Source organism: Chaetodon auriga, chromosome 24, assembly GCF_051107435.1.
Source record: "Chaetodon auriga isolate fChaAug3 chromosome 24, fChaAug3.hap1, whole genome shotgun sequence".
Lineage (NCBI taxonomy): Eukaryota > Metazoa > Chordata > Actinopteri > Chaetodontiformes > Chaetodontidae > Chaetodon > Chaetodon auriga.
This window is the reverse complement of record NC_135097.1, coordinates 6,375,643-6,403,361: the sequence shown is the minus strand read 5'-3', so window position 1 is coordinate 6,403,361 and position 27,719 is coordinate 6,375,643. Positions and strand designations below refer to the sequence as shown.

The 27,719-nt window shown below is 43.7% G+C and overlaps 5 protein-coding genes across 6 annotated transcripts; 2 read left to right on the top strand and 3 right to left on the bottom strand.

Moving 5' to 3' along the window:
* The first annotated feature begins 35 nt into the window (after positions 1–35).
* slc7a7 (solute carrier family 7 member 7) lies at positions 36–9,565 on the top strand. Of its 2 annotated transcripts, XM_076725268.1 has the most exons (11): positions 36–269; positions 908–954; positions 2,087–2,730; positions 5,546–5,671; positions 5,871–6,015; positions 7,537–7,660; positions 7,745–7,848; positions 7,988–8,084; positions 8,211–8,360; positions 8,510–8,693; positions 8,857–9,565. In XM_076725268.1, exons 3-11 carry the CDS (start codon positions 2,238–2,240, stop codon positions 8,925–8,927), a joined length of 1,494 nt encoding a protein of 497 aa, XP_076581383.1. In that variant the 5' UTR covers positions 36–269; positions 908–954; positions 2,087–2,237; the 3' UTR covers positions 8,928–9,565. The 2 variants fall into 2 exon arrangements, with proteins under 2 accessions (XP_076581383.1, XP_076581384.1); XM_076725269.1 differs by lacking the exon at positions 908–954 and having other exon boundaries at positions 57–269.
* A 98-nt stretch (positions 9,566–9,663) lies between these two features.
* oxa1l (OXA1L mitochondrial inner membrane protein) lies at positions 9,664–14,469 on the bottom strand. Its single transcript, XM_076725270.1, has 11 exons — positions 14,333–14,469; positions 13,326–13,460; positions 12,756–12,866; positions 12,403–12,661; positions 12,163–12,306; positions 11,970–12,055; positions 11,552–11,716; positions 11,316–11,420; positions 10,982–11,144; positions 10,772–10,852; positions 9,664–9,907 (listed from the first exon to the last, which is right to left on the bottom strand). Exons 1-11 carry the CDS (start codon positions 14,441–14,443, stop codon positions 9,795–9,797), a joined length of 1,473 nt encoding a protein of 490 aa, XP_076581385.1. The 5' UTR covers positions 14,444–14,469; the 3' UTR covers positions 9,664–9,794.
* A 1,353-nt stretch (positions 14,470–15,822) lies between these two features.
* On the bottom strand, positions 15,823–20,132 carry LOC143317248 (uncharacterized). Its single transcript, XM_076725303.1, has 10 exons — positions 19,966–20,132; positions 19,746–19,867; positions 19,389–19,459; positions 19,182–19,307; positions 18,728–18,823; positions 18,467–18,598; positions 18,256–18,378; positions 18,124–18,158; positions 17,698–17,738; positions 15,823–17,594 (listed from the first exon to the last, which is right to left on the bottom strand). Exons 1-10 carry the CDS (start codon positions 20,079–20,081, stop codon positions 15,853–15,855), a joined length of 2,604 nt encoding a protein of 867 aa, XP_076581418.1. The 5' UTR covers positions 20,082–20,132; the 3' UTR covers positions 15,823–15,852.
* Positions 20,133–20,765: 633 nt separating this feature from the next.
* On the bottom strand, positions 20,766–21,945 carry LOC143317145 (uncharacterized). Its single transcript, XM_076725124.1, has 2 exons — positions 21,697–21,945; positions 20,766–21,017 (listed from the first exon to the last, which is right to left on the bottom strand). Exons 1-2 carry the CDS (start codon positions 21,839–21,841, stop codon positions 20,884–20,886), a joined length of 279 nt encoding a protein of 92 aa, XP_076581239.1. The 5' UTR covers positions 21,842–21,945; the 3' UTR covers positions 20,766–20,883.
* Positions 21,946–22,761: 816 nt separating this feature from the next.
* Positions 22,762–25,299, top strand: LOC143317144 (uncharacterized). The gene is made up of 4 exons (XM_076725123.1): positions 22,762–22,944; positions 23,243–23,343; positions 23,959–24,126; positions 24,538–25,299. Exons 1-4 carry the CDS (start codon positions 22,854–22,856, stop codon positions 24,991–24,993), a joined length of 816 nt encoding a protein of 271 aa, XP_076581238.1. The 5' UTR covers positions 22,762–22,853; the 3' UTR covers positions 24,994–25,299.
* Positions 25,300–27,719: the final 2,420 nt, after the last annotated feature.

Here is a 27,719-nt window from a genome sequence, read left to right as displayed (position 1 = left end):
GGAGGTGAAGCGCTGGAGACCAGAGGCGCATAAAAGCCACAAGTACAACACCAGCAGAGGAGGAACAGCGCAGAGCGCAGCCAAAAACAAGAGAGCAGCAGCGTGAAGACGCAGGAGGAAGACGCACGAAGACGCTTCTTATTGGCTGTTACGTAGAGAAAGAACGATGTTAGGGTGAGCTGGCGAGGAGAGGTGAACACAACCTGACATCGCACATTGTTTGGGATCAATCCGGACACCCGGGAGGAGCTGAAACGCGTCTGGAGAAGGTGAGTCTCCTCAGAGCAGCTGCTCCCTGACCTGCTTTACTGTACCTATTGGACAAGGCGCTTCCTGATCACGCGTGTAAGTGTACCACTCATACAAGGCAGTGACAGTTAAGTTTACGACACAGGTTCAAGCTTCATCAGTATCATTTATTAACCTGCCATGTGATTGCGCGTTTGGCTTTAATGTGAATCTGCATCCTGGAAATCAGATCAAGTGAGGGCAACATGGCTAGAAGAGGCTTCCTCAGGCTTACAGTGTGGTCTCTCATTTCTAAAGGAAGCCTTCACAAATGAACATAAGCTGTTACAGGTAGGAGCCAGACATCCTGCAACCAGGTGATTCCTCCTACCTTTTCAAACACAGGAGAGACTAGTGGTAATAAAAGGGTAGCTTCAGTGGTCAGTGCTTCAGAAATGCTTAAAAAAAAGGAGCTGAATCACTTCACTGTACGCTTGAGTTGAGAGGATTTTCTCGATCCAGGATGTAACCTTGGGTAACTCATGAAGGACTACTTATCAGCAGCTTCTGGACCTTGCACTCTCTTTGCTGTAAGAGCCTCGCCTCTCAGTGTCAGTCAGTAGCATGCTGTCTGATCACATGCAGGAAGACTCAGTGTACTGTCTTCCTCTCTTTGTAGTCACTCCTTCATGAACCCACATGCTGCTGCTGATCTGCTGCCCCAAGGTATGAATTCTGCTTGAATCTACAGTAAAGCAGCCTTTTGCATGCTGATATCATCTTATCTCACTTGCTTTGATGATATTTTCTCTGCCTGGCTCTATACCTCTCTGTCTGAATTACTCACTTGGTGTCTTCTGTCCACTATCTTGGGATCAATTTTTGCATGTATGCACCTCATTGTTCTTTCTATCTAAACCTCTGGCTCAGAGGTTTTTCTGTGTTTCTGCACTTCGTTTTCCTACACTCAAAGTCACTGTTCTTTGTTGTTTCATCAATCTCTGTCCGGCTTTGCTCGTCAAGAAATGCTTTCACAATCCTGAAGACATTTTTGCTGATTTGAAGGTGAACAGTCATCTCGACTGACGCTTGACAGTAGGGAAATGTCTTTGTAATCACCTCGAAACAACAGTCAAATCTAGACTTGACCTTTTTAACGAAAAAGTTAGAGATCTTTTCACCCTTCAACCACCCAAAAATTATGTTTTTGGAATTCAAAATAAATGTCATTTCAGCAGACTGCAAAGTTTACTTGAGGTAAGATCGATGCAATTCAAAACTCCATTTACAATTAGCTAAATTTAAGGCAGTCCATTCCTACGTTTGTACATTAGACTGTGGTTAGTGTGACACTGTTACCGCAGACTGACGTTAGCTCATTGAAGGCAGTCAAACAGAAAGGTGAATGAAAATGCTGCCCGATATGCGTCTGTCTCATCATCAAACTATGCCGATGATGAACTTTGGAAAACATGTGACCAGGCGCCTTGCTGACACCTGCTTTGTGTGTAGGTGGATTCAGGTGTTTTCAGGCATGTGGCATGTTTGCTCCTCTCCCCCTCGCTGTCTCTGTCAATACACTCAACCTTAAAAGGCCATTTGCCGTGCGGCCTAATGGCTCTCCAATCCACAAAACTGCCCTCAAATCCAACAGCGTGTACACTGGTGTGGTATTTTGTGGATTTTTTTTTTTGCATGTTTGTTCTCACATTAGTGCCTGTGGCATGTAAATATGTTTTTGTTTGACTAGATTTGGACAGGACTGAAACAACACAAATATCTGCTGGATGCATGCTGAGACACATCAGTCTCCATGGTAACAGCATCCCCGATTTGACCGTGTGTTTTTCCTCCACAGATGGCAGGAGATGATCAAAGATAACTGGAGGAAAAGTTTAAGTCTTCAGTCGCTCATCAAGGCGAAAAACTCTCTGTTTGTGACTGAAATCTTGTTCAGGAAACATTTTAGAACTTTCTTCATTAATAAATAAGCCACCAAAACACGAACAATGGCATCCTACAGCCCTGCCCCGACACAAGAGGCGCCCAATGGCAGCACCCCATCGCTGAAGTCTGAAGGCTCGGAGGAGTCCATGAAGCTGAAGAAGGAGATCTCCCTCGTGAACGGGGTCTGCCTGATCGTGGGGAACATGATCGGCTCAGGGATCTTCGTCTCACCAAAAGGCGTCCTCATGCACAGCGCCTCCTACGGCCTCTCTCTGGTGGTGTGGACCGTCGGGGGGATCTTCTCCGTGTTCGGGGCCCTGTGCTACGCCGAGCTGGGGACCACCATCACCAAGTCCGGGGCCTCCTACGCCTACATCCTGGAGGCCTTCGGGGGTTTCCTGGCCTTCATTCGACTGTGGACGTCGCTGCTGATCATCGAGCCGACCAGCCAGGCCGTCATAGCCATCACGTTCTCCAACTACATGATGCAGCCCATCTTCCCCACCTGTATAGCTCCATACATGGCCAACAGGCTGCTGGCTGCTGCTTGCATATGTAAGTACACATCTGGAGTGTGTCTGTGTGTGTGTATGAGTGTGACATTTAGAGACTGAGGACAGCAGAAAGATGAGTCAACAAGTGAGTGATATAAAGAGCCTGTCAGAGCCACTGTTAGGTTACCATATAGAAGAAAGCACGTGAGCTTTGTAGACTAGAGAAGTGAAAACCAGTGACACCATTGCTGCAGTCAGCAGGTCGGCAGCAGAAAGCCCCACTGATGTCTGACGAAAGAGGAACTCAGCCTCCCTTAAAACCTATGCAGCCATTAGGAAGAGTAAGGGGAAAAGATCATTTTACACAACCTCAGATTTAGAAATCCGCGCACATGAGGTTTTGAGTCAGCAACAGCGGGAAGCTATTCATAAACGCAGATGCAAACTTTGTATGTGGACGCCGCCCAGATTGCCGAGGTAACTACAACACAACGGCGCAGAGAAAGAGCAAAGCTGACAAACTGAATTAATCAAACTAACAAGATCGCCACAGGAAATTCGCAAAAAACCGCTCACCAAGGCAACCGAGCACAGCTTTAGAGCGTCGAAATACCAACACTCAGGCAACCGGACAAGAAGCCAAAAGGCGGCCAGAGGGCCCTGATAGTCAAGATAAAATACATACACATATTGCACCTGTTTGCAATAATATATTACTCATTCATCCACCCACCCACCTGTGTGCATGCATGCATGCATGAACGCACACTTGCCATGCACCGATAAGCTGTGCTCAGAGGAGGGCCGCTAGTGCTGATAGCTGTGAGGTAAAGTCCTTCCTGCAGTGACACTCTGACACAGGCTGCTGACAGCTCAGCACAGGAGTCAGGCTTCAAACCAAACTACACACTTCCTGTCTGCGAAGGCCTTATTGAAAAACTGTTACTCTGTGGAGACTTCCTGCTCGGAAATGACATCAGACCTGATTTGTCGTCCCTCTGTGCCCCAGTTTTTATCCTCCTGTAGTGGAGATTAGGATCAGCTTTTGGTCCTACTGTTATTGTTAAAAGTTCATTTTTTCGTCCTATTTTTCTTCAGCTTGAGGCCGAACTTCTCATGGAAGTGCACAAAAGTTGGTTCAATTCTATGAAAGCCCATTAACACCAGGTTATGGTATTAATGGGCATGTTTTTTGACTTACTTTGTTGTTTTTTAGCATCAAATAATTACGACTTATTGAGTGGAAACTTGGACTTAAAATGTTATACTCTAAAATAGTAAAGATCTTGACAGTATTTCACAACTACTGACTGAGTACATTTTTCTTTTCTCATAATTTTTGGATTTTTATATTTGGATTTTATATACTTTTTCCCTTTTTACTACATTTACTACTCATAAATCTCACACGACTGACATTTGCAGCTGAATTATGAAGTGGGAGAATCAGTAAAAATGTGAGTTTCTGAGTCATGTGACAAAATAAAAGCTTTAACCTTTACAAAAAGTATTTAACAAATCTGAACTTGTATCCGACAACAGTACAAAAACACCACCGTGACACAAGAGAGAACGAGTCTGCGTCATATCTTTAAGAACCTCCTCATTCACTCGCTCAAAAACACGTAAACTGGACTCTTTTTAACCATCAACATCTGCAGCTCTGGATGTCAAAGCTTCCCACCTGCATGAGTTCCATTTCACTTCACATCTGGACCATATTTTCCCTCCACATCCAGTCGGCCATCCTCCTAAACCCGATCTCACACCTCCCACCCTTCTACCCTTTCACTGTCAACACACCACGCCTCCACTTCTGTGTGGCAAAGTCTCCTTCTCCATCGCTCATCGCTGGTCGCCTCCGTCCGGGACGTTGCGTCTTGTTGTGTTTGACCGGGCCTCCTGTTGGGAGCGGACCTGTTATGATCCTCTACCTGTCAACGTACTGGAAGGTGATAGTGTTATGATTCGTCCCCTCGCTCTCGGTGGTCGACGTGGAGGAGAGGGCGGTGATGTAATCCTGTTTTGGTCTCTTCTTCAAACCTCTGGGTGATGTGGAGGTCAGTGTGGAGTGATAAGTGCAGTCTGTGAGCAGGAGCGCATTGAATGAACTTGACGCTATTGTAGATAAAACGTGTCCACTCAGCCGGTTCACAGGTGAATTTGTCTAATCAGCGCTGATGAGGCTTGTCGAGCCAGGAGGAAGATTTACACAACAAGGAATGCTTTCATCTTTCGAGTGAGATAATGAACGATAGGATTACAGGAGGTGTAATTAACGTGGAGCTCACTGCTACTCCCAAACAAGTCGATCTTTCAGAATGAGCACACATCCTGCGCGTTGTTATCTCCATTTTTATGAGCTTGGTTGGATCATTTGCTGATAAGAAACCAGAGAGATAGGAGAGAGAAGGACAAAAACATGTTTTCCCAAGAACGTCAATGATGCTCAAAGGGAAGGAGGGCAGTGAGGGAAAAGTAGCTCTTTTTACTAGCAGTCATTCGGGCTGTGGGTCACAAATGACCAGCCTCCAGCAGGAATATACGAGGTCATGAGACCAGCGGTGGTTGCACAACACTCCTTTATAGCTTTTAAGATGTGTATGACGGTACCTGTGTGCACTGTGTGCGTGCGTGAGGTTGTATGTGCTGCACTCAGCTGTTTCCTCGTCTGAAAAACAACAGGCCAGTCTGCTTGAGTCAGCAGCAGCGTTTCCTTAAATCGGCCGTGCTCTCTCACGGAAATGTGCTGGCACACACTCAGTTTACAGAGCAAATGTCACCCGCTGAGACTGTAACAGGATTTCTTTCTTTGTGTGTCTGTGTATGAGTAATACACGCATATTTATGCGTGTGCTTTGGTTGCTTCCCCTCAGGTTTGCTGACCTTTGTGAACTGTGCCTATGTGAAATGGGGCACCAGGGTCCAGGATTTCTTCACCTACGCCAAAGTCATCGCTCTCATCGCTGTCATCATCACTGGCCTGGTGAAGATCGGACAAGGTGCTAAAGCTATTGCTAACTCCTTTCTTTCATCTCAAACCCTCCAGAATATCTTAAAATATTACCAAAGCCAACACTTAGATGCTTAAAATGATGAGTTTAAGGTAAAAATTCTGCTTGAAACGACTGTATGGAGACTAGAAAGCTGGTTCTTCTTCTAATTTCATAATAACGACATAATCATGTTGGTGTTTTCCAGGTCACACACACAACTTTGAGGGCCTGTTCGATGGCTCCTCTCAGGATCCAGGACACATTGCTCTGGCTCTGTACTCGGCCCTGTTCTCCTACTCTGGATGGGACACCCTCAACTTTGTCACGGAGGAGATCAAGAACCCAGAAAGGTGAGGAGATCAAGTCGAGTCTCTCTGTTCTTGTTCCAGCGCCCAACATCAGATGAAAGCGCTTTTTAAGAGACATTTCTAAAGGCAGGGGCTGAACTGTGAGGCTTTAGGAACATTTCCAAAATTTGTGCAAATCCAGTGAGGATCTACCAAAGTTACAGTCTTGCCCCTTCATCACTCACACTGAAAGCACATTAGGAAGCACATTAATGGCCAGAATGAACAGCAAGAACGATTACAAAAAGCAAAGCTAGTACACATAGACGTCCTGCAGTTGAGCTTGAGATGCAAACCTGTCTCTTAACATTCTCTTACTACGGTACTGTTGCAGGTCAGAGCTCTGGAAATTATTCGTAGCAGAGAAGCAGTATCTTAAATCAGATCTCATCCCACCATGTGCATCCCCTGCAGACACATAAATGAGTCAAAAGCAAAGTTTTTGAGGGAAACTCATTGTTCGGTCAAGCCTCTGATCTCCAGCTTCTGTAACTGAGAGTTACCTCATGCTGGTATATCACACGTGCTGGCTCGTACATTCGTCTTTGTGCTTGTGTTACATATTCTATTCAAAGTTAAACACTTAAATAATGGAGCTCCGAACATCGTCCTATCTTTGTCTGGTATATATGTAAGGTTGCAGGATACAGGTTGCCAGTTCTGGCGTGATTTGATCAACACTCATGGCGCCAACTTCCTGAACTGTCTGTCGAGAGGAAACAACTGAGTAGTAAACAGTACAGACAGAAAAAGTGACAGACAAACCACATAGAGAATACGTGTGGGTGTAAATTCAAGACTTCCTGTGATTCACGTGGAGACATGATGATCAAATGAAGGGTAACTAACCACTAACCGGTGGTGGAAGATGTACTCAGGTGCTTCAGTAAAAGTACGAATACCACACTGCAAGTGAAAGTGCTGCATTCCAATCCATGCTCAAGCCAAAGTTTGTAGGTACTATAAGCAAAATATACTTAAAGTATCACAAATCAAAGTACTCCTGTGCAGTAAAATGTTCCCTCTCAGTGTTTTTTCCATTGATTACTGCGGCATTCATGCGTATGTTGCATTTAAGTGCTGTGGGTGATAAGGCTGGGTTTATTTTAACTGATTTATATGCTGTGAATCTGCAGCAGTGCATCATACTCCATAAGGTCATTATGTGTTTGTAGCATAGCTGACATGTGGGAAACACACACCTCTAAAAAGTCAGAAAAACGGCACATGTTGTGGAGTAGAAGTACAAAGTTGCATAACCTGGAAGTACTCAAAGTACTGTTCTTGAGTAGATGTACTTAGTTACATTCCACCACTGAAGACTTCACATGTGATTGGATCACAAGCCTCTCCCGGAGTTCCCAGGCAGATTAAGTGACAAACAGCCCCACCTCATCACAATCCCCATCCTCCCCTCACCCACGAGGTCCATGTGCTCTTGACCCGGAGGCTCCTGGCGAAGCCTCACGCGCTCCTTATCTCACCTCTTCTGCTTCCCCCTGCTGTTCGTTGTGTGAACTACAGGAATCTGCCGCTGGCCATCGCCATTTCCATGCCCATAGTGACGGTGATCTACATCCTGACCAACGTGGCCTACTACACCATCCTCCCCATCAATGCCATCTTAGACAGTGATGCTGTGGCTGTGGTAAGTGATCCTCAATAAATCACCTGACTTCAGCTTCATATTCGCAGAGTGCAGCGTTTCAACCATTTAATCTTCTCTTTCCAGACATTTGCAGACCGAGTATTTGGTGTAATGAACTGGACGATCCCCTTGGCGGTGGCTCTCTCCTGCTTCGGAGGACTCAACGCCTCCATCCTGGCATCCTCCAGGTGAGAGATTGCATCTGAATTTTTTTTTTTTTTTATGTCACTTCATCCCTGCGTTACCAGCACCCGCTGACTCGTTGCCACTCGTGTCCATCGGCATCACTCATCATCGCTCTGTTGCTTATTTCTGTGTCTTGAAAAGGCTGTTCTTCGTGGGCTCCAGAGAGGGCCACCTGCCCGACTACCTGTGCATGATCCATGTCCACCGCTACACTCCCGTCCCCGCCCTGCTCTTCAACGTCAGTCAACCCTCATCATCTTTTGTCTCCTGTTGTCTAATGGTTTCATTTATGTGATGCATCTTTAGGAAAACCCTCCATACATTCTGCAGTCTGACTCATGATACTTCTTGCGTGTCTCTGCAGGGCATCATGGCTCTCATATACCTCTGTGTAGAAGACGTCTTCAGGCTGATCAACTACTACAGCTTTAGCTACTGGTTCTTTGTTGGTTTGTCCATTCTGGGGCAAATGTATCTACGCTGGAAGCAGCCGGACAGGAAGAGACCACTGAAGGTAACTTTTACTGTGTTGCTGCAGCAGATTGTGAGCATGGAGTTCTAACAATGCTCAGAAATACTCCTCAGATTCCCTTCTTCCCTTTAACTGTTTTAACGTGGTGATTCAGACCATCATCTCACCTCTCGTCTCTCTTCCTCCATCAGCTCAGCCTCTTCTACCCCATCGTTTTCTGTCTCCTCACCGTCTTCCTGGTGGTGGTGCCGCTCTACAGCGACACCATCAACTCCCTGATCGGCATCGGCATCGCCCTGTCAGGAGTGCCCGTTTACTTCCTCTGCTGCTACACCCCGGCCTACAAGAGGCCACAGTGGATCCGGAGCGCCATCGGTAAGAGAGCCACAGGATTCCCTCATCGGTTCATGTTTGGGGGCTTATAGTATTGTCTTACAGCCAAGATCTGGTTCTGGTTTAAAGGGGTCCATTAATCAATTAATCACTGCAGATGGATTCAGGCTCATAATACCTTTTCTCCTGTCTCCACCTCTTTCAGCTAAATCCGGCGTGCTGATTCAGAAGGTGTGCTTCTCTGTCCTGACTGAAATGGATGACAAGGGAGAGTAGACATTCGCTCTTAATGCTCTGACGGACGCTGACGACGCACAAATGTAGAACCTGAACTCATCCTGGCCGGTCGGAGCCCCCACAAGGCCTCGGTGGATGAAACATTTGGGCTTGAGCTGGACCCCGGCTCTCTGAACTGTCAATCATCACCCAGTGATAATGTTAATGAATGCGTGAATGATGCCGCCCGGGTGCTCGTTGGCAAGATTTCACTCTAGAGGCTTCGGAGAACATTTTAATGCACTCCTGAAGAACACCTGTTTCTATTACAGAGCTGTCCGTATTAGTAGAGAATTATTTGTTATGGCAAAACAAGTATTTTGTGTGAAATCACATAAATATAATACCTTTTTGATTGTACTGTGGACAGGAGATCTTTGTAAGTAAAAGCACTGCTGGCCATAGAAACCTTGGTATTATTATTTGCACACATGAAATCAAGCAGTAAAGGAGATGAGAAAGTGTTTCCACATTCACTAATGTGGAGCAAATAGTTCATTAAAAGTTTTATACTGTAAGGTGCAAGTGAAGTGAAGGGCTATTTTTACACAAATTAACTCTGCAGTATCTTATTAAAAGAGTTTGAAACAGTTGAGCTGCAAACACATATTTATAATAAAATTACTTGTTGACAATATAAATGGATGTATTTCTTTTGTTCTTCTCCTGGGAGGTTTCTGGGGAAGCGGATTAATGTGTTGTCTGGTCTAAAATAACACTAAACACACCAAAGTGGTTGTTTTTGAGGCAGATTTCACATTTTAATTAGAATAATACATAATAACGACCCTCTTGTACCCTGGCCTCGCGTCCATCCATAAATATGTACATAAATCATTAAATCTTCAGCCTATCAGCCACTCTGATTTATCCAATCGTGTCCTTCCATGGCCTCACCTTTGCAGTCTTTTTAGCTGATGCTGCAGTGCTGGGTGTGGTCTGCTTGAGGGGATTGTGGGTAAAAGTCTGCCTCAGTGGACCTGCAGAGAGGAACAAAGGGATGATTTAGCGCAAATTTAGCAATAAACCATAAACTAAAAACACCTTCACAGTTCCAGGACTCTGCATCAAAGCTGTAACAGCACAAACAATCGTGCTAACGGCGCCATCTAGCCGACAGGATGAGTCGGTACTGTATCTTTTAAAAGCAAAGCTAGCAGGGTGAGAGGACTCTACATGGCACACAAAAGATGGGGAGTTAGAAACTCTTCAGTCTTATCTGATAGTTGAAACGCACTGAATGTCTATTTGCAGATAAACATAAACATACAAAAGCGGGCCCCAAAACACCTAACAACTAATTACTTTTCTTATCAAATGATCCACCAATTAATTTCTTGAACAGTCTTCAAAGATCTTATTTTGTCTGACCCGACCGTCCAGAGTCCAAACATAATAACTTCACTATCATGGAAGATTTGAAAATAAAGAATTTTTTCACTCTTCAGTCTCTCACTATTTTTACAGGCATCCTTATTGCAATACCTGACTCACAAGGGGTCTTCGTTTCTACATCACAAAAGGACACTGTGCTATTTTATTGCAGGAAGCTCAAAATGAACATCATTGTATTTAAAACATCAGACAGTGATTCCTTCGTTTTGTATAAGCAGCACATTAGTTTGTTAGAGCTTCTGATCAAAGAGACTTTTTCATTTTTCTTAAATCATGGAGTTGCTGAGTACTTTTAATTACATAGTTTGTATAATCCCTTATACCAATATGTTTTTCCACCTGTTCAAGTTCCACATCATTTAGAAACAACTGCAGCCAGCCAGTTCTCTGTGGCACACAGCTGAAATAAAGCCATAGTGTGAAGCTGATGAAGTCCTGCTGAGACTGACCTTTAGACGCGAGGTCCAGGTGATTTTTGATTCTTCTTTCCCTCTCTTGCAGCTGCTGGGCCAGTTGAGCGTTCTTCCAGCCTGAGGTGGACAGACAGAAACCATCAGTACTGCAATTGAGTTGTCTCCAGAGTTGAAGGATACTGATAAAAACCAACCCTTCAAATGTCCTTAAGTCCTGATCTATTGGATTTACGCTTCAACACTAACCCTTCTTCATGCTTTCTACGAAGCCGTCACTTTGGGGAAGGGCGGAGGGTGGATGTTTGATCTTCTCCGGGATCCTCAACCGTTTTCTGATCAAGGGGTGTTTGAGCAGGGCGACTTGACCCAAGGAGAAGCAGTTGGAGGTCAGCCAGTAGGTAAACACCGCCTGAGGTTTGTTTGATAAGAAAAGGATTTTAGAGACTGAACAAGCAAAACCTGCAGCTGCAGCAGGTTTACGATGTTGAAGATGGATTTCCTGGTTCCAAGAAACCATTCAGTATGATGTGAGGGGAGGATAAACTCATAAAACAATAAAACAAAGGAAGGCCAGACTGACCGTGGGGAAGTTGATGGTGAAGGGGAGGACGATGAAGGGCATGATCCTGAACACTGTCTTCATGGCTCGCAGGTTGGGGTTGTCGATTCCAGACTCTGCACCCAACTGAAAGAGAAGACAGTGTGATTTTTATAAAGGAAAGCCACTAACATGATCATAACACCTCCTATCACATATCTGTCTGCTGATTGGTTAACAGCGCTGGTACTATTTTACAGTTACTATAATGTTCTGACCTCCAGGATGAAGAACATGGTTCCAGTGACGACCAAAGGCAGGATGTAAAAAGGATCCGATGTCGTCAGGTCTAGAAACCAGAGCGTGCCTCCTGTCTGCAAACTGGGCACCGGCAGATAGGCCATCTTCCTCAGTGCGATGAAGAACGAGATGAAGATGGGTGTCTGCGGGAACAGACAGGTAAGTGACATAAAGTGTGAAAAACAAGCTTACAAAACTTAGAACATACATCAGCAATAATATATCTTTTTTTTTAGCTTAAAATAGGAAAATGCTAAAAGGCAACCATTTTGTATTAAGTTTGCTGATACTGGTAAAACATGTTGAAGTTACTAAGCGATGATTAGGTCAGAGCCAAAAACACATAATGTGACGGTGTCACTGACCAGTACGATATATATAAACAGATAAACTGACCTGCACCAGAGGAACTAGGAATCCACGGAGAGGATTTACATCATGCGTCTTCTGGAACAGGGTCAGGTCAGAGTAGGCTTTGGCGACTGTAACATGCAAACAGCAGCTCATGACCAGTTGATGAGGTACGTCATTAACTAACATTGTGACTGAAAAGACAAATGCAATGAAATAAAGAAGAGAAAGTTTTTACAATCAAATTTGTTTCCACTCTGTTTGGCCTCATTCATCCTGTTAGTGAGTTTAGTCATCTCAGGCAGGACATTGTTCAGCTTGGCCGCCTCCCTCTGGCCCTTCACTATGACTGGAAACACAGCCAAACGAGCCAACACCGTTCCTACACGAGAGGAAGAAGAGGGGATACAGTTGGCATTGTTTGAAGACTCAAGAAAACATCACCCTCAGATGATGTATTATTTTTATCTCTGCTTACCTACAACAATGGCCCCCCACCAGGGCAAACCAAGATCCACGTGTATGAACTCTAACAAGTTCTGAACAAGCCCCACCGGTGTGTGGTGGGCCAATCCCAGCTCTGCTAAACGGGGTTCTGCGGCCACAGCCTGCAGGACCTCCACGGCAGTTGGTGCAGAGTCAGCCACCTGCTCAATGATTGGCTGTGTTAAAACAGGGGTGGGGTCAGCAGGGCTGTGCACTACTGGTACCACCATGGAAACTGTTTCAACTGGGATCTGAAAATATCAATGGAAATGGAATCGCATCAGTCCAGAGGGTAACGAGAGGTCTTAGAGGGACAAATGAATTTCAGATTATTGCGTCTGCTACCTGCTCAATGATTGGTTGTGTGATGATGGGGGTGGAGTCAGCAGGCAGGGAGACTGGAAGGCCAGAGGCTTCCACCACTGGAGCTGCCAGGCCTCCATCTTCAGGTGGGATCTGGAAATATCAATACTTTTATCAATATCAACATGCGCTTCAGCTTCACTTTGATATTTTAGCAAAGATTTGGTGCATCATAAAATCTCACATTGTGGCCACAACGATTCACTCCACTTTAATAGATTTAGAAAATGTCTGATCAATTCCCGATTGACCTTTAAATTAGAACAACTCACAAGGTAACAGTGAAATTTCTACATGAATTGAAACATGCAAGAGCAGTTGAACATCAGCCAGGCCTGCTGTCAGTCTTTGAATGCATCATACCATAAAATATACCCTACAGCATTAGCATAACATTTCTGTTTGAGATTTCTGTTGTCTTGAAGTACTTTTCTGTAGACTGAGCCCAAACACAATGCTCGCATTCTTCCCTCTTGAGCTCTAATGAGGATGACCAGAGTCGTTCAGTGATGCTGCTTTGCCGTTCGACTGATCACCTGCATGCCAACTCACCTGTGAGCTGTTGTGTCTGACTGCCACGGCGTTCACCCACAGGAACTTTCCATGCTGCCTGCGGCCCAGCAGAGTCCTGCTGGCAGGACTGTGACTCTCAAACACTGTGTGCAGGTGGGACCTCTGGAGCAGGCGCTGTTAGTAAACCAGAGGCAGAGTCAGGTTTGGTTAGACTTCACAATTCACAGGTGATTCACCTGCCTACTTTACTGACAACACTACCACACTTACTGAACTTTAGGTTTTGGCATCAAGGCAAATGTGACTCTTAAGTGTTATTACAATATATTACATTGGTAATATATATATATATGACAGTGCTTCCTTCACAACAACATAATATGATCTGATGTGAACCTTTAGCCGTTAATCAAATGATCTGAGCTGTGCCACTTAACTGCACATTAAGACCTAAACCTCAGATAAACCAGGTGTGCAGCAGCTTCAGGTTTAGCCTGAAACCCAGTGACCTCTAGTGGCATTTAGCTGGGTGACTTCTACAGGAGACGACATCAACGGTTTACTAAACGACAAGTTAGCAAGTGTAGCTTTTGACCCTTACACCACAGCTAAGCTAATGCCAGAGCATCAGCCCCAGTATCTTTACTTCAGGAGAAATATTGTGGAAACGTTAGCCGTTGCAAAGCTAACAGCTGCTAACAGAGCACTGCTAGCCTGTGGAGCCGCACAGATGTACGCTCACTTAGTTAAATAATGCCAAAGAAGCGAAAACACTATCGCTCTTAAGCACGTAATTCACTGCTTCTAGCTACAAGGGTCGTGTAGCTGTTTAAAAAACCTGTTGATTTGACAGTTATATTAAACTTTGGAGGACTCTGTTCACTGGAGAGGCTGTTACTGTCAAAGTCAAACAGAAGGCATGCACTTATAAAAGCGCATTGAGGGTGCTAGCCGGCTAGCGAGTTAGCCGGAGAAAGTCGCTGTTTGCGTCTTTGTTTCAGAAGCAGGGTTTAAGAATGAGATGTGAAACTGTGAAGTAGACCTACGTGGTTCCAAACGTCTGAGAGGGGATGGCTGCCTCGTTTCGGCTTTCCAGTTTGTCTCAGCAAACACCTTACCAGGCAACTCGGAGTCACCCCGCTCCTGATAGCAGCCATGTTGGAAAAAGGCTTCTACGGAAAGTGCGAGGAATCAATTTTCATGGCCGTTCACAACAAGCTTGACCCATGTTGAGCGTCAGTCTCTGTTTCTATATTGTTTCAAACTGTGCAGTTGTGTCATTCCGTTAAAAAAAAAAAAAAAAAAAAAAAAAAAAAAAAAACGCAACTTCAAGACATACCTAATACTCTATACCAGCGGTGAAATGGGTACACTTACTCAAGAGCTGTACTTTAAAAAAAGTTGGAGGCAAACTACTTTAAGTCTGAAGAATTATCATTTTTAATTTAAAGAAACTGGAAAAGACAGCAAAAAGTTAAAAAAAAAATAGGTTTATGGATCTCATGGATCTCATTCCAACTCTGAAATCTGGTCCCCCTTTTTTTTCTTCTGGTCTTCTTAAAATTGAAAAACACCAAGCCGTTTTGTTCTCCTTTGCTTTTCAGTTTTGCCTCAGTGAGGCAGTATGACTCTACTATTGTCCTTTCTTTTCACACGCACCTCTTTTTATTTATTAAATAAGATGGTTGTATGTAATTAATATTGAACAATCACGGCAAATCATCTCAAAATAGAGTTTACAACCTCAGCACCATTACAATGCAGTTAAATGATATTTAAATTATATGGAAAACTACACCTGTTACAACTACACTAAAACTGTTCAGATGTCACATGTATTCCTTTAAATGTGTGGCACTGAAAGTGAAACTCAAACATCAGTATTATTTAAAAATGACTCAGAAGGGAAGGGTGGTGTGTCTGAGTTGGAGGCAGATGTATTTACATCTCAAAGATGAAAGTCCTGGTACAAAGTGTTCTCAGATATGATCTCAGCTGAGGTTGAACCAGTCGAACAAGAAATAATAAAAGTGAAAATCAGACTGAGTGCTTCAGCGGACAGTGAGGGGGAGGAAGACAAATGATAAGGTGCAAGTTGTCGATACCAAATCTGCCCCAAGAGGCTGCGATTTTAGTGATTATGACATATCTTATGACTTTTCACAAAGACAGTTTGTTGAAACATTTTTTAAATTCTATTTTGTCATTATTTCATGTTTTTTTAAATCATTACCAGAATCATGCGAATGACTGACAATGACAATAACAATAACACAACAGTGTGGTTCAAAGTAACATAAAAGTTAAAGCATCTCTAACATCAGTCAGAGGGCGCTGCAGTAATAGCTTAAAAGTGTAGAGTGCATAATTCATTCGGAAAAAAAAAACAACAGTAAAATTTCAATCAAAATCAAAATGTCTATTCAAAGATTTCTAGTTTGATATATTTTCTCACACTATCGTTTGTTTGCAATCATATTAAATGTTCATTCACTGCCATCTATTTATATATTTAACAACTAAAAATGTGGTGGTTTTCTTCTTCTTTTTCCTTTTCGGCTTGGCTTCAGGGGGGAGGAGAGATGCGCCGTCTTCTTTTCTTCTCATGATCATCTCTTTCTTCCATTACATGTTTTATTCCAGCAGCTTCTACTTGTTCATCAGGCGCTTTTCGCCCCTTTCTGGCCTTTGAATAAATTGTCTCATTCTCCTCTCGTGGATGTCCGGTGACTCCTTCGGCTCTGAGCTCCCGTGTCTCTTGCAGAGGTGGCTCGTTCAGGTTTAAACTGTTCAAACCCTTTGACAAAGTCGCCCTGGCCTGGGCTTTTGGATCAGGTTTAGTTTTAACATTTCCTTCATCCTTTTCTATCAAACTCTCTACGCCGTCTTCTGAGATTCCTGCATTTTCTATTCTGAAGTACTTTATCTTACGTCTTGTAACCACGCCACTCGGGGTATCCCTAGATTCCTCCTCAATTATCTTTGCATACACTCCTGATTTCTGTGAACCACATCCTGGTTTTGCTTGAGACTCCACCTGTCTCACCTTTTCAACACTACCAACTCCCTGATTCTCTGTCAGTCTCTCGCTTCCTGCAGACCCTGCTCGTCCTGGAGAAGAGTCTGCTCGCTTATTGTCCTGCTGCTGTCCTGTAAGCTCTGATCTGTTCTGTCTAATATCATCTAACCCTCCTCTGTTCTGATCGTCTACATCCTGAACAAAGGGCTGACGTCTCTCTGGTGTTTCTCTCCTTTGTGAATGCTCATCATCTCCTCTCTTTTGATCCTTAGCCCCCTCAACTCCCCTCTTCTCCTCCCTCTGCTGACCAGCTCCTTCATAGGGAATCTGAGAATAGCAGAGATGATATTTTGTCAAGAACTTTCCACTTTCTGGTGCCACCCTCCTTTCATCTGCTCCAGTTTTTCCTACCTTGTCTACATTAACATCCATTTCCATCCTTTTCTCATCTCCCTGTTTGTCCACACGAATAGGATTGAGGCCATAATGCTGTCCAGTTTTCTGTGTACCCCCCAGATCTTTATTTATGTTCTGCCTAACATCTAATCCGTCATTGTCCTGGTGCTCCGCATCCCTGTCGAGGTATTTTGGTAAAGCCCTTCCTCTGCTTTCTGACTGGTCATCATCTTTCATCTTTTCATCCTTGTCTCTACTTACATCCATTACCTTCAGTTCCTGATCCGTCTGCGTGTCCACACAAACATGTTGAGGATATTCCTGTCTCACATGCATGTTGCTGACTTCCTGTTTATGCCTGCGGTCGTTATATGATGTGCTGTGCATGTCATCACCCTCCAGACCCTCCTGTGGTCTCCTCTGTCTGTCCTGATCCTCGAAACTCCCTGCAAACTGACTGTCTCTAGATAAGGTTTCCCTCCTCTGAGCTGCATCACCAGCCTCTGCATGTCCTCCCACAGATTCTGTTATTATTTCCCCCTCATCTCTCTGTATTTCAGCATCTTGATGACAATGCAAGCCTTCCTTTTCCTCCTGATGATTGTATAGTATGCTCTGCTCGCCATAAAATCCCTCATTCTCGACACTGTGGCAGGGGTCAGGTGGTAGCAGCACTTCTCCAGGCCCAACACTGTCTTCAATTAATGTTACTTTATGTCTGTCGATGGAAACTGCCACTGCAGCTTCATCACCCGCTTCTGTTGCCCCCTCATCCTCCTCTCTCATCTTTACATCACCTTCGCACCGGTCATTGATATTAATCAAAGCAGGTGGGACACCTCCAGGAACAGACACCTCCCTGATGTCTTGAGTACACACATCTGCAGCAGGCGCTGGAAAGTAGGGACAATATGAAAAAAAAATCAGCCAAATTACCAACGAAACAGCCATTTCAATGCACATCAGGAGGCATAATCAAAATGTTGGCCCTCTTACCATTTATTTTCCTGTAAAAAAGAAGATAAGCACTCTTGGACCTAGAGAGCAAAAAGTAAAAAGAACATAATATCAATAAAATACAGCATAAATGTGTTTAATACAGGGACAAATGTTACTTTTGGGTGTTTGTTTTTCTGCAAACACTGTAAATACATAGAAGGGAGCTTTGGTGCATGCGCATCTACATGCATATACATGCTTGTATACTGTATGTAGGTGAGTGTATATAGATATACAGTACATGGCTGTACATTATGTATACTGAGCCATCAGTGGGGTTGGTGGGGCAAAAGAAACAATCTGTAGTTGTGGCACAACATGTTTATGTGACTTTTTCTCAAATGAGTTATGCATCCACTCGTGCAAAACTCATTTGAGAAATAGTCACATAAAAAATTCAAGTGAGGACAATAAGAAGCTTACCCATTGAAGTTGTCCACCGGGAACAGGTCATCAAGCTGTTAAAAAGAATAATCACAACATATCAGGAATCAGTTTTTAGCACTCTGAACATGTAACTGTCAGCCACACTGGAGGCAAAGCGGTCAGTCTTACCAATGTGACCCTGTCATCATTGAAGTTGTACCATCTCTCCTCGTCCTTGATTGTTGCAGTGTAATGTCCACTTCTAAGATCTCCAAAATGATCCACGACTGCATACAGTTCATATGTCTGATTCTGGTCACCGGTGGAAAAAATGACATTAGGATCAGGAATGAAACAGATATGTGTTCTGATAAAATGCTAAAATGCCTTGTATTTATACCTCTGGGATCTGCAGGGTGCTGGGGACATAAACAGTGCGGTTGATTTTGACATACGTCATGTAAGAGTAGTCAAAGTCAAACCTCTTCAACAGCAGCATCAAAACCTCTGGATGGCGCTTCATTACACATTCCTGAATTAAAAACACAGATCCACAACATGTATTACATGACCATGTCGTTATTATGCACTTATGTCGCCATCAAGTCTTCAAAACAAAAGTTAATGCAGCCAAATCAGTTCACGTTCTCTCATTACTCACAATGGTAGCGTCAGATTTGGCATCACACTGTTCACAGTACATCTGGTTTTCTCCACTGAAATCTGAAGCTCTGAAATACTCCTTAACGCCATCCACCTAATGAAACAAAAGCCAGACAAGCAACAAATTGAATTAATGAACACAACTAAAAAAAACATTGGATAATGGCTTTAAATGGAAGGGATAGTTTGCAGTTATTCATTAATTTAGCTGACGAGCTGAAGCAACTTAGATAAAGTGCGTTCAACCATGTGGTGTGGTGTATTTAGTAGAAGCTAATGGGGGCCGACATAAGAATTTGAGATGAACCCTTCATGACAAGTGTTGCTGTTAATGGTGTTTCACTCAACTGATGAGATCTTTGACCGAAACGCTTGTCCGCACATGACACATTTGCTTTCTTAGATATCCTAAGCAACATAAAAAGACAGTTTGCAGGTTGTTAGATCCTTACCACGCTGTAGTGTTCACTGTAGGAATCCACCAACGCCAGAGGAAGATGCCAAAACGCCCCATCGGTCTCATTCTCTGCACGACAAGTAGAACATGTGGTCTTGTGTGTCAACAGTCCGCGAAAGATCTGAAAGTGCAAAAACCACAGAGCCTGGAAAAGACGTGTTTTCATTGAATAGATTCTCTCCAGTATTGATGGTGTCTTTACCTGTGATGCTTCAGGACTGGCCAAACTTAAAATCCTCTCAAAGTACTCAGCAGCATCTTGCTGTTCATACACTGAGGGGGCAGAGGAGAAATCAACATTCTTCAACAAGGGGTAAAATGATGAAAATTACTTTTGACCAGCTTGACCTTTATGGGAAAAATTGCATTACAGGAGGGTTTATCAGATATTCCCAGTGTATCTGTCTTTCTGGGCTTACATGACTGTATATGAACAATAGGATGGATGCACATCCTGATGCCACTTAAAGATACTGCCCCTTGCAGCCTTAATGTATGTAAGAGTAGGTTTGGTCCACAGGTAGCTCACTCAAAGGCTGTGTTGTTCCGTGTGCTGTACCTCTGTTGATGCCCAGCGTCCCTGTGATTCGACTTGTGTGTGCTGTTTGTTCCTTTAAAACATCAAACAAGGTTGCAAGATGACGATCAATGCAGTCGGTGTCAGGATTGTCGCGGGGTTGCCTAAATCAAAGACATGGTGGTCATGAGAGATACAAAGGTGCACGACAGCTTGCACAAAATGTGAAATGCATTGGATGAAGTTGGAGTTCGTGGCAAACCTTTTCACAGCCGCTCTGAAGTCTTCGGTCATGAACAGCACCTGCAGCACACTGTTCAGGTAACACGTTGCTCCCTGGTTGGACAAGCCGTACTTAACCGAATACTGTCGAGACATTCCCGCAGATCGCTGAAATCAAGTTATGGTCGAGGCACACGAACAGTGACCCTGTGCCCGGTAAACTGTAACCCTCAGCACACTTTCTCTTTCACTTCACCGCACGCTGCGTTCAGGATGTGTCGGAAATAGTTTATTATTAATAGAGGTTTCAAAGCTCAGAAGGGAATTTAAAGTTGTAAAGCAAAAGCCAAACTCCTCAAATCTTATTCTCTGTTGGAGTTCAGCTAATGAAAGGAGACTGGTCTAAGACAAACCATGACATATTTGATGCAGGAGCTTTACAGCAGGACATGAATGACAACAAAATTATCTTTTAGGGTGAGAAATGGCACATTCCTTATTTCTGGTTCCATATCAGCCTATTGCTGTTACATTATGGAATGATTCAACTTAAAGTGATTCATTATTAAACTAATCAGACACATCAAAGGACTCATTTTATGCACTTCCTGTTCCTTATTTTGTTGCAGACCTCTAGAACCCTTGCAGGGACCCATGGTGGACCCTGTTCATCACCCAGAGGACCTGATGTCACACAAATTTGTCAAAAGACATTACTGAGACTCTCTGCATGTATTTGTGGCTTCAGTGTATGGTTTAGTGTATGACTCCAAATATCTGCACACTGAATAAAGGATGAAGCATTAGAAAGAAGTTTATTTTTACAACAACAGATTTTCAAACATCTTTACAGACAATATGATAACAGCAATAATTTGATTTGTAAACCACGTCAGCATGAGCTATTATATAAAGTGGCAGCGGTGGCAGCAGGAGCAGCAGGAAGAGTTCATGTCCATCAGATATCCAGTCCTCCAGGAACTTTCATCACCATTTGGATGACAGACATGTGCTGAATTCCATACTCTGACAGCAGGGTGGAGTTTCCGTCCAGCATCTTGTCTGTGAATATCAACCGCAGAGCCTCCTCTCCTATACACACACACATACACACATAATAAACACACACATAGAAAGGCAGAAATGATCAAAATCCTAGTCACCCAAACCCAAAGATGCAGATCCCTTAAAATCTAAGTTTCCTTTACAAGTCAAGTCCAAATATATGTTTTTAGCTGAGGATAGTTACCCTCAGACTGAGAATACATTTGTGTATTTTTTTTCAGTGAGATTAGCGATGACTGCTATCGTCATAAAAAATGCCTCTACAAACAAAGACAAAGGTCATTTTCAGCATTTTCAGCACACAAACTCCTTTCAGTTTCACTGTGCCCTGCTGTCCACAGACTCATGCCATGTGCAGCATAAAATCAGGTCACAGCCGCTGACAGAAGGATAATATTAGGAATTGGGAGAATGATTGCCTGACTTCAACATTAATAAGTCAGTATTTGTTTTGCTGCCCCCAGAATTCTGGAACCACACTTGTTGTTACCATAAGTTGCCACCTTAGGTTCTCCTGCATGTTTGGAAAGCAGGGAGCACTCGGTTGGTTGCCATCTGCACCACTAAATGCCACTAAATCCTAAACACTGGACCTTTAAGGATTCCAGCTTAAAACAGTACCATTAAAATGCAGCTCCGATGTGGAAGCACAGTAATAATGACTACAGCACATACAAGCGTCGGGTGGCTGCAGTTTGGCTCTTACCTGCGCTCTCAGGAAGCCTCTGCGCAATCTTTTCTTTCAGCTGCAGCACCGTCATGCTCTTCATCTGTTCTTCTGTATTGCACAGGTCGATGATCATCTTCTCCCCTCGCAGCCCATGCACCGTGACCTGGTAGATTTTGCCCATTTTTCTGCTGGTTTCTGTGTGCGTGCGAGTTGATGTGCTGCTCTCGGTTTCGCCGCTGAGAGTCAATAATGTGGCGTCGGGGTGTGTTTAAGGTTTATGAGCAGGGGCTTCCCGCGAAGAGAGGCACCGAGAATACTTTCACTTTCGAAATAATAATAAGTGCTGTTATGAACAGTATTATTCCTTCTCCTCTTATGTGCGTCAGGTGTCAAAAACAGATTTGAAAGCGGAAATGACTATTTCTCTGTCACTCTGTTGTTTTGACGGACATGCAGGTGTTACAATATGCACATGACATTTGAACTCATCATTTCCTGCAGAGCTCTCCGTGTCTCTGCTGCCTGCACTCAAACTCTTCACACCAGCACTCAGTCCTGCCATGAAAAAGCCCATCCACCAACACATTTTGGACACAGGAATTTGTCCGGTAGTCTGTATGCGCAACAATGGCTGTGCATCTGTTCCGTGTAGTGCCCTAAAAAAACAACCAGTGTGTGAATGCATTGCGGTATTCAGCTTCACAGTGCGCTGAAATGGCAGGTGGAAATCACCTGATACTCCAACAGTGTTTGGCATCTGACCAGGGCAGTGTTTGTTTACCAGCTGTTCCACATTCTGATTGTATTATTATTATTATTGTATTATTGTATATTGTATTATTATTACTGTGACATGGCTACTTATTAATATTACCAAAATAGTAACAAATAGGGATCCAGTTACGAAACTGTGAGAGTTTTTGTCTGCAAATTAAAAAAAAAAAATGCAATGACATAAATAGTATAATAAAGGCCTTTTCTCCACAAATAAAGCCATAAATCGAAGCTGCAGGCTGCATTGATGCGCGTAAAAGTAACTGCACAAGGGGAAAGCAGACCTGCCATCCTGAATTCACATGACTTCTTGTAACTGCAGGCGAAAGTGAAAGTGACAGCACAAGTACAAATTTTAGTGGAGTCAGGGAAGGAGACACAAGAGGTTAGTCGACGGTGAGCAGAGGAGCTGAACCGCAATGACTTCTCAGACTCAGAACGAGAAAAGATACGATCCCAGAGACACGACGCTGAAGTTCGTCAACAGGCCGGATGATCTGGATGCATTTCGTAAGCAGCAAAAACTGGCTGAATGGCGATTATATTGAGCATGGATTGAGATCTCCTAAATCCATATTTGTTCGTCATTGCTTTATTACTGCATGCGCTAGTTTTCCTATTGCGGTCACTTAAACGATGTATATATTTCATTTCACTTTGTTGACACGTAACGACTGATGAAGATGTGAGACATTAGTTGCAAAATTTTCCTCCAACGGGATGTGGTTGGTGTTTTGTCCCCATACTATACTGCAGTATATTTTACTGTGATGCTGCGTTCAAAGTCTGCTCTTGTTACGCACCTCAGCTCCGGAGGAAGGAGACCTGTGTCTCCGGGCGGAGATGTCCTGCGGTCACGCCGTCACCCCTGAGTCTCTGACCGCTTGGTGTCGCAGCCTGCTGGATCAGGTACTTTCCTGTTGTTGTTTGCCACCGTCATCCACCACCCAGGAGCATGGCGCTCTTCTGAAAGTTTCATACTTTGTCATACATATTTTCATCATCTTAGCAAGGGCACACTTAGCTTCACCATTATTTTCATGCAAAATGTTGATTTTCCCATTCTTGCCAATAAAGAGGTGAAAACAGGACTTAGAAGATATCAGCAGTGTTAATCTGATTTATTATTCTGTGTTAAACCTTAAAGCGTCGGTAATCAGCCTTTTACAATAACAAATGACAACCGTGATGAGCCTCCAGAGAATAATCACTGTCATAATTGCTACAGCCACTAGATGTCGCCACATACAAATAAAGGTAAATGAGAGTCATAATAACCTCTTTGCAAAGTCGACCCATCAGCACACATCTGCAGGCAGGCACAGTTAGTGACACTGGCGAACACAGTGGAGCATTTAGCAGCTTAAAGAGTCTGATATTTCCCGCTGGAGTTGGTAGAGACCAAAACCAGAGCTAAAAAAGAGTGAATACTGGCCTGAACATACATCACATGGTCAGAAACATGACTCCAAACCAGTGATCATGTCATCTTGTTGTGTAACATTATCTGTTGTTTGATTTAAGGGCCAGCACACGTTTAAGTGCCCGGCTTTTCGGGATGGCACCAACTGTAATGCAGTGTGGCCTTATCAAGAGGTGCGCAGGCTGGCAGTGCTGACCGCTGAAGAGATGCAGTACTTTGAAGAGAACATCGCCCGTCTGGCTGCCGCAGAATACTGTGAATTCCAAGCAGTGAGTGTGCCGGCGTTGTCGCTGCCTTCAAAAAGTTAGAGGCTGGTTCAAGTATGAGTTCAGCAGAGACCAGTTGTTTCTACAACATCTAGCAATCATGCAGATAATAGACGTAATGTTTTCATTTTTAATTGTCAGTTTTTGGACGGATTCAAGAAATCAGATGTGTTCATTAGTGAGCTTTAGAGGTGGAGATTTTGTGACCTTTGCACTCAGCCAGGCTAACTGTTTCCCCTTGCTTTATGTCTTTATGCTAAGCTAAGCTAAAATGGTGCTAGCTCCATTTAGATATTAACAGACAGATCTGAGAGTGGTATCAATCTTCTTATCCAACCTTCGACAGTAAAGCCACCAAATGTATTTCCCCAAATGTTGCTGTTCCTTTACTGTTTCTCACATCCTTTTGAACAGTGTCCTGGGTGCAAAACCTATGTGGAGAGAGAGGACCTGACCAACCTCAACGTGCAGTGCACAGTCTGCATAGCAGACAAGAAGAAGACTTACCAGTTCTGCTGGCAGTGTCTGAAGCCGTGGAAAGGTAGAGCTCCACGCTCGGACCGCTGCGACAATGACGGCTGCATCAACCGTGACCTGGAGCTTCTCAAGAACTGCAAGATGACTGACCTCCCTCAGGTGCAGGGGGTCCACGCGTGTCCCTCCATCCGGGCCTGTCCCACCTGTGGTAACAAGGTGGAGCACGACAAAACGGGCTGTAAGAACATCATCTGTCCCCGCTGTCAGATCGAGTTCTGCTTTGTGTGCCTGAAGCTCACTCCTGAGTGCCTGGAGACGAGCTCTTACTTCATCCCCTGCAGCGATGGTGTTGCTCCCAGACAAACCTCCATACCAGTGTGGCACAGAAACTAAGTGGGGAGACATGTTCTCTGCTCATGATGTATCTTCCAGCCTTCTTCTGTCACACTGTACTGTACTTTTCCTGTTGGATTTCATTGTAGCATTCTCCTTGCAGTTAGAACCAGTAGTGGAGGCTCATAATCTTATTTGTTCATGTATGTTGTGAACATTAAACATATCAGCTGTATTTCCTCATAATGTTGTATAATGCACTGTTTGTAATGTTGTCACTGAAGGTTGCTTCTTTAAATTTGACCTCTGCTCAGTGATAGATAATCATGAATAACTGCATCGCTTAATAAAGGTCCTTCCTACATGAATGCAGAATGTCTATTTGATGTCTGAATCAAACATTTTCCTCTAAACAGACTTAAATGGCAGCACAATAATAACATTGATCCACATGTAATAAGATTGACTGACATTGAGATTATTTAAGATGTTGAGTATAATTCAACAGTTCCTCCTCACGGTCACCCATTTCCTTCTGTGATTTGATAATAGTAATGATAATGATCATCATTTTCTCATTACAACAAATATTTTTAACGTTACAATGATGGATTTTCTTGTTATCACCAGATGCCGAATTATTCCATTTTTTATAAGAAACCTTTCTTGTTATAACAACATATGGCTCTATCTTCATAGCTTCTTCTCTAGCAGCAGTGGCTGATGGGTATTGTAGTCATCAGACCTGTCTGCCATGCGGAAAAGACGACGATTAAGTTATCAGAAACTAAGTTGAAATCTTTCAAACAGGTGGCCAAACAATAAACCTATACGATTGTTGTGTTATCCAGGAGAGTGAAACACTGAAGACATAAAAGACTGAAATGTTAAAACGGAGATACACAGCAGCTCCCACTCTGCAACACTGTTCAGTTTGATGTACGTAGATGCTCCAAACTGTCACAGCATTTGTACTTGTCAGCTCTATATATAGCTGCTCTTTTACATTCAAATTGTCAGTGAGGTGTACAGTCAGACAGCACAGCACTGTGTGTACAGTATAGCAGCCCAAACAGCTCTTTTTTTCTTAATTGCATCCTGCACCCGTGCTGCTTTTATCAGACCGCTTCACAAACTGCAAACTCAAAGCCACATCTGAAATTTTTTTGAAAGTTTTATTTTAAGGAAAGTTAAACTTCATCGACACACAGCCTAAAGATGAGTTCAGGGTTCTGGGTTAACATTCTGCCTGGTGATAATAGAGTGCTGCATGTATGAGCAGATAGAATCAGTATTCATTTCACTTTTACAGCTCGCCCTTTTTTTCTTCTGAGAGCTTGTGGAAGACTTTCCCGTCACGCTGCTCCCTCCACTGCATGGTCACTCCCTTCACTCCTTTCATCTTCAGTCTGCCCTGGAACTGGGAAACACAAACGGCAGCCATTTTTGAAACGTTTGCACACTTTCTTTTGTCACTAAGACAAACTTCTGTCTTATGATTGAGTGATTCTGACATGGCAATCAGTCTGCGACTGCAGTTTGATCACAGGACCATGAAATAATTCCTGTACAGCTGTCCTGGGTGTGTGAGTGGGTTTGTGTCTCTGGGTTGATTTTAGAGGCTTGCCTTTTTCAGGAAGTCTGCTTTCACAGCAGGGTCATTCAGATCCACAGAGGAGTCCCCTGGCTTTATCTTCAGCTTTACTACCTGCTTCATTACTGGTGCATGGAGATGAAAAACATGCTGTGAAGTTACTTCAAGCACGTAAACATATGTTTGAGTACAGTTCAATGGACCAGTGTGGAGGAGTGACAGAAATGAAATCAAATTTTCATAATTCTGTTTTCATTAGTGTAGCCCTGAATGGTCAACCCAAACACTGACTCTAGAAACGCTTGGAGAGGCAGAGCTGAGGCGAGGGATGTACAGTTGGTTGCAATCTGCATCCTCATCACTAGATGTCACTAAATCATCCACACTGGCACTTTAACATCAGTTATTCCAATGTAATCCCACAGAAGCGCAGTAAACAACTCACCAGGGGCTGGAGGAAAGCCGTAGCAGACAAATGGTAATTTGCTTTCACAGGGAAGAAACTTCCATTGTCCTGAAGCCTGAAAATCTGCAACACCACATACAAGACTCGAGGAGTGAAGTGGCTTTGAACCTGTGAACCAGTAGTGGAATGAGAAGTCACTCTCATCAGACCAATAAATATGAGGGTCTCTGAACAAACCAATCCATGCCCATCCATTGGCCACCAGCTTCTGGACCTCTAGGCTTTCTTTGCTGTTTCTCACAGTGGCCAGGTCTAAGAAGTTGTCCCTGCAGTACTTCTGAGCACTAGACCAATCCATTGGATTTTTCACAATGATAAATTTAGGATCCAGCTTTGTTCCTGCGGTTTGGGAAAAAGATATTTTGAGTTGGCTGAGCTTCAAAATAATCATCATCAGAGGAGAAATAATGCTTTGTTCGGTGTTTACCATAATTGCAGATGCTTCGGTATTTCAGCGAGCAACCATCATCCCACCATGCGTCACTGATGGCTCCAGAGACCACACAGAACTCATTGCTATAGAGAAAATTTGGTTCATTGCTTTGCCAGTTCTTATATTCAGCATCAGGTCCTTTGTAGCCATCTGACCACCTCCAATCGATTTTACTGTACAGGCCAATCCAGACCACGGACTTGTAGCCAAAAGAGGAAACAGTGTTTTTAAGCTGATTCACTTTGTCTGTGTTTTCAATGGTGGCCAGGTCTATGTGTGTCTTTCTGCAGTAG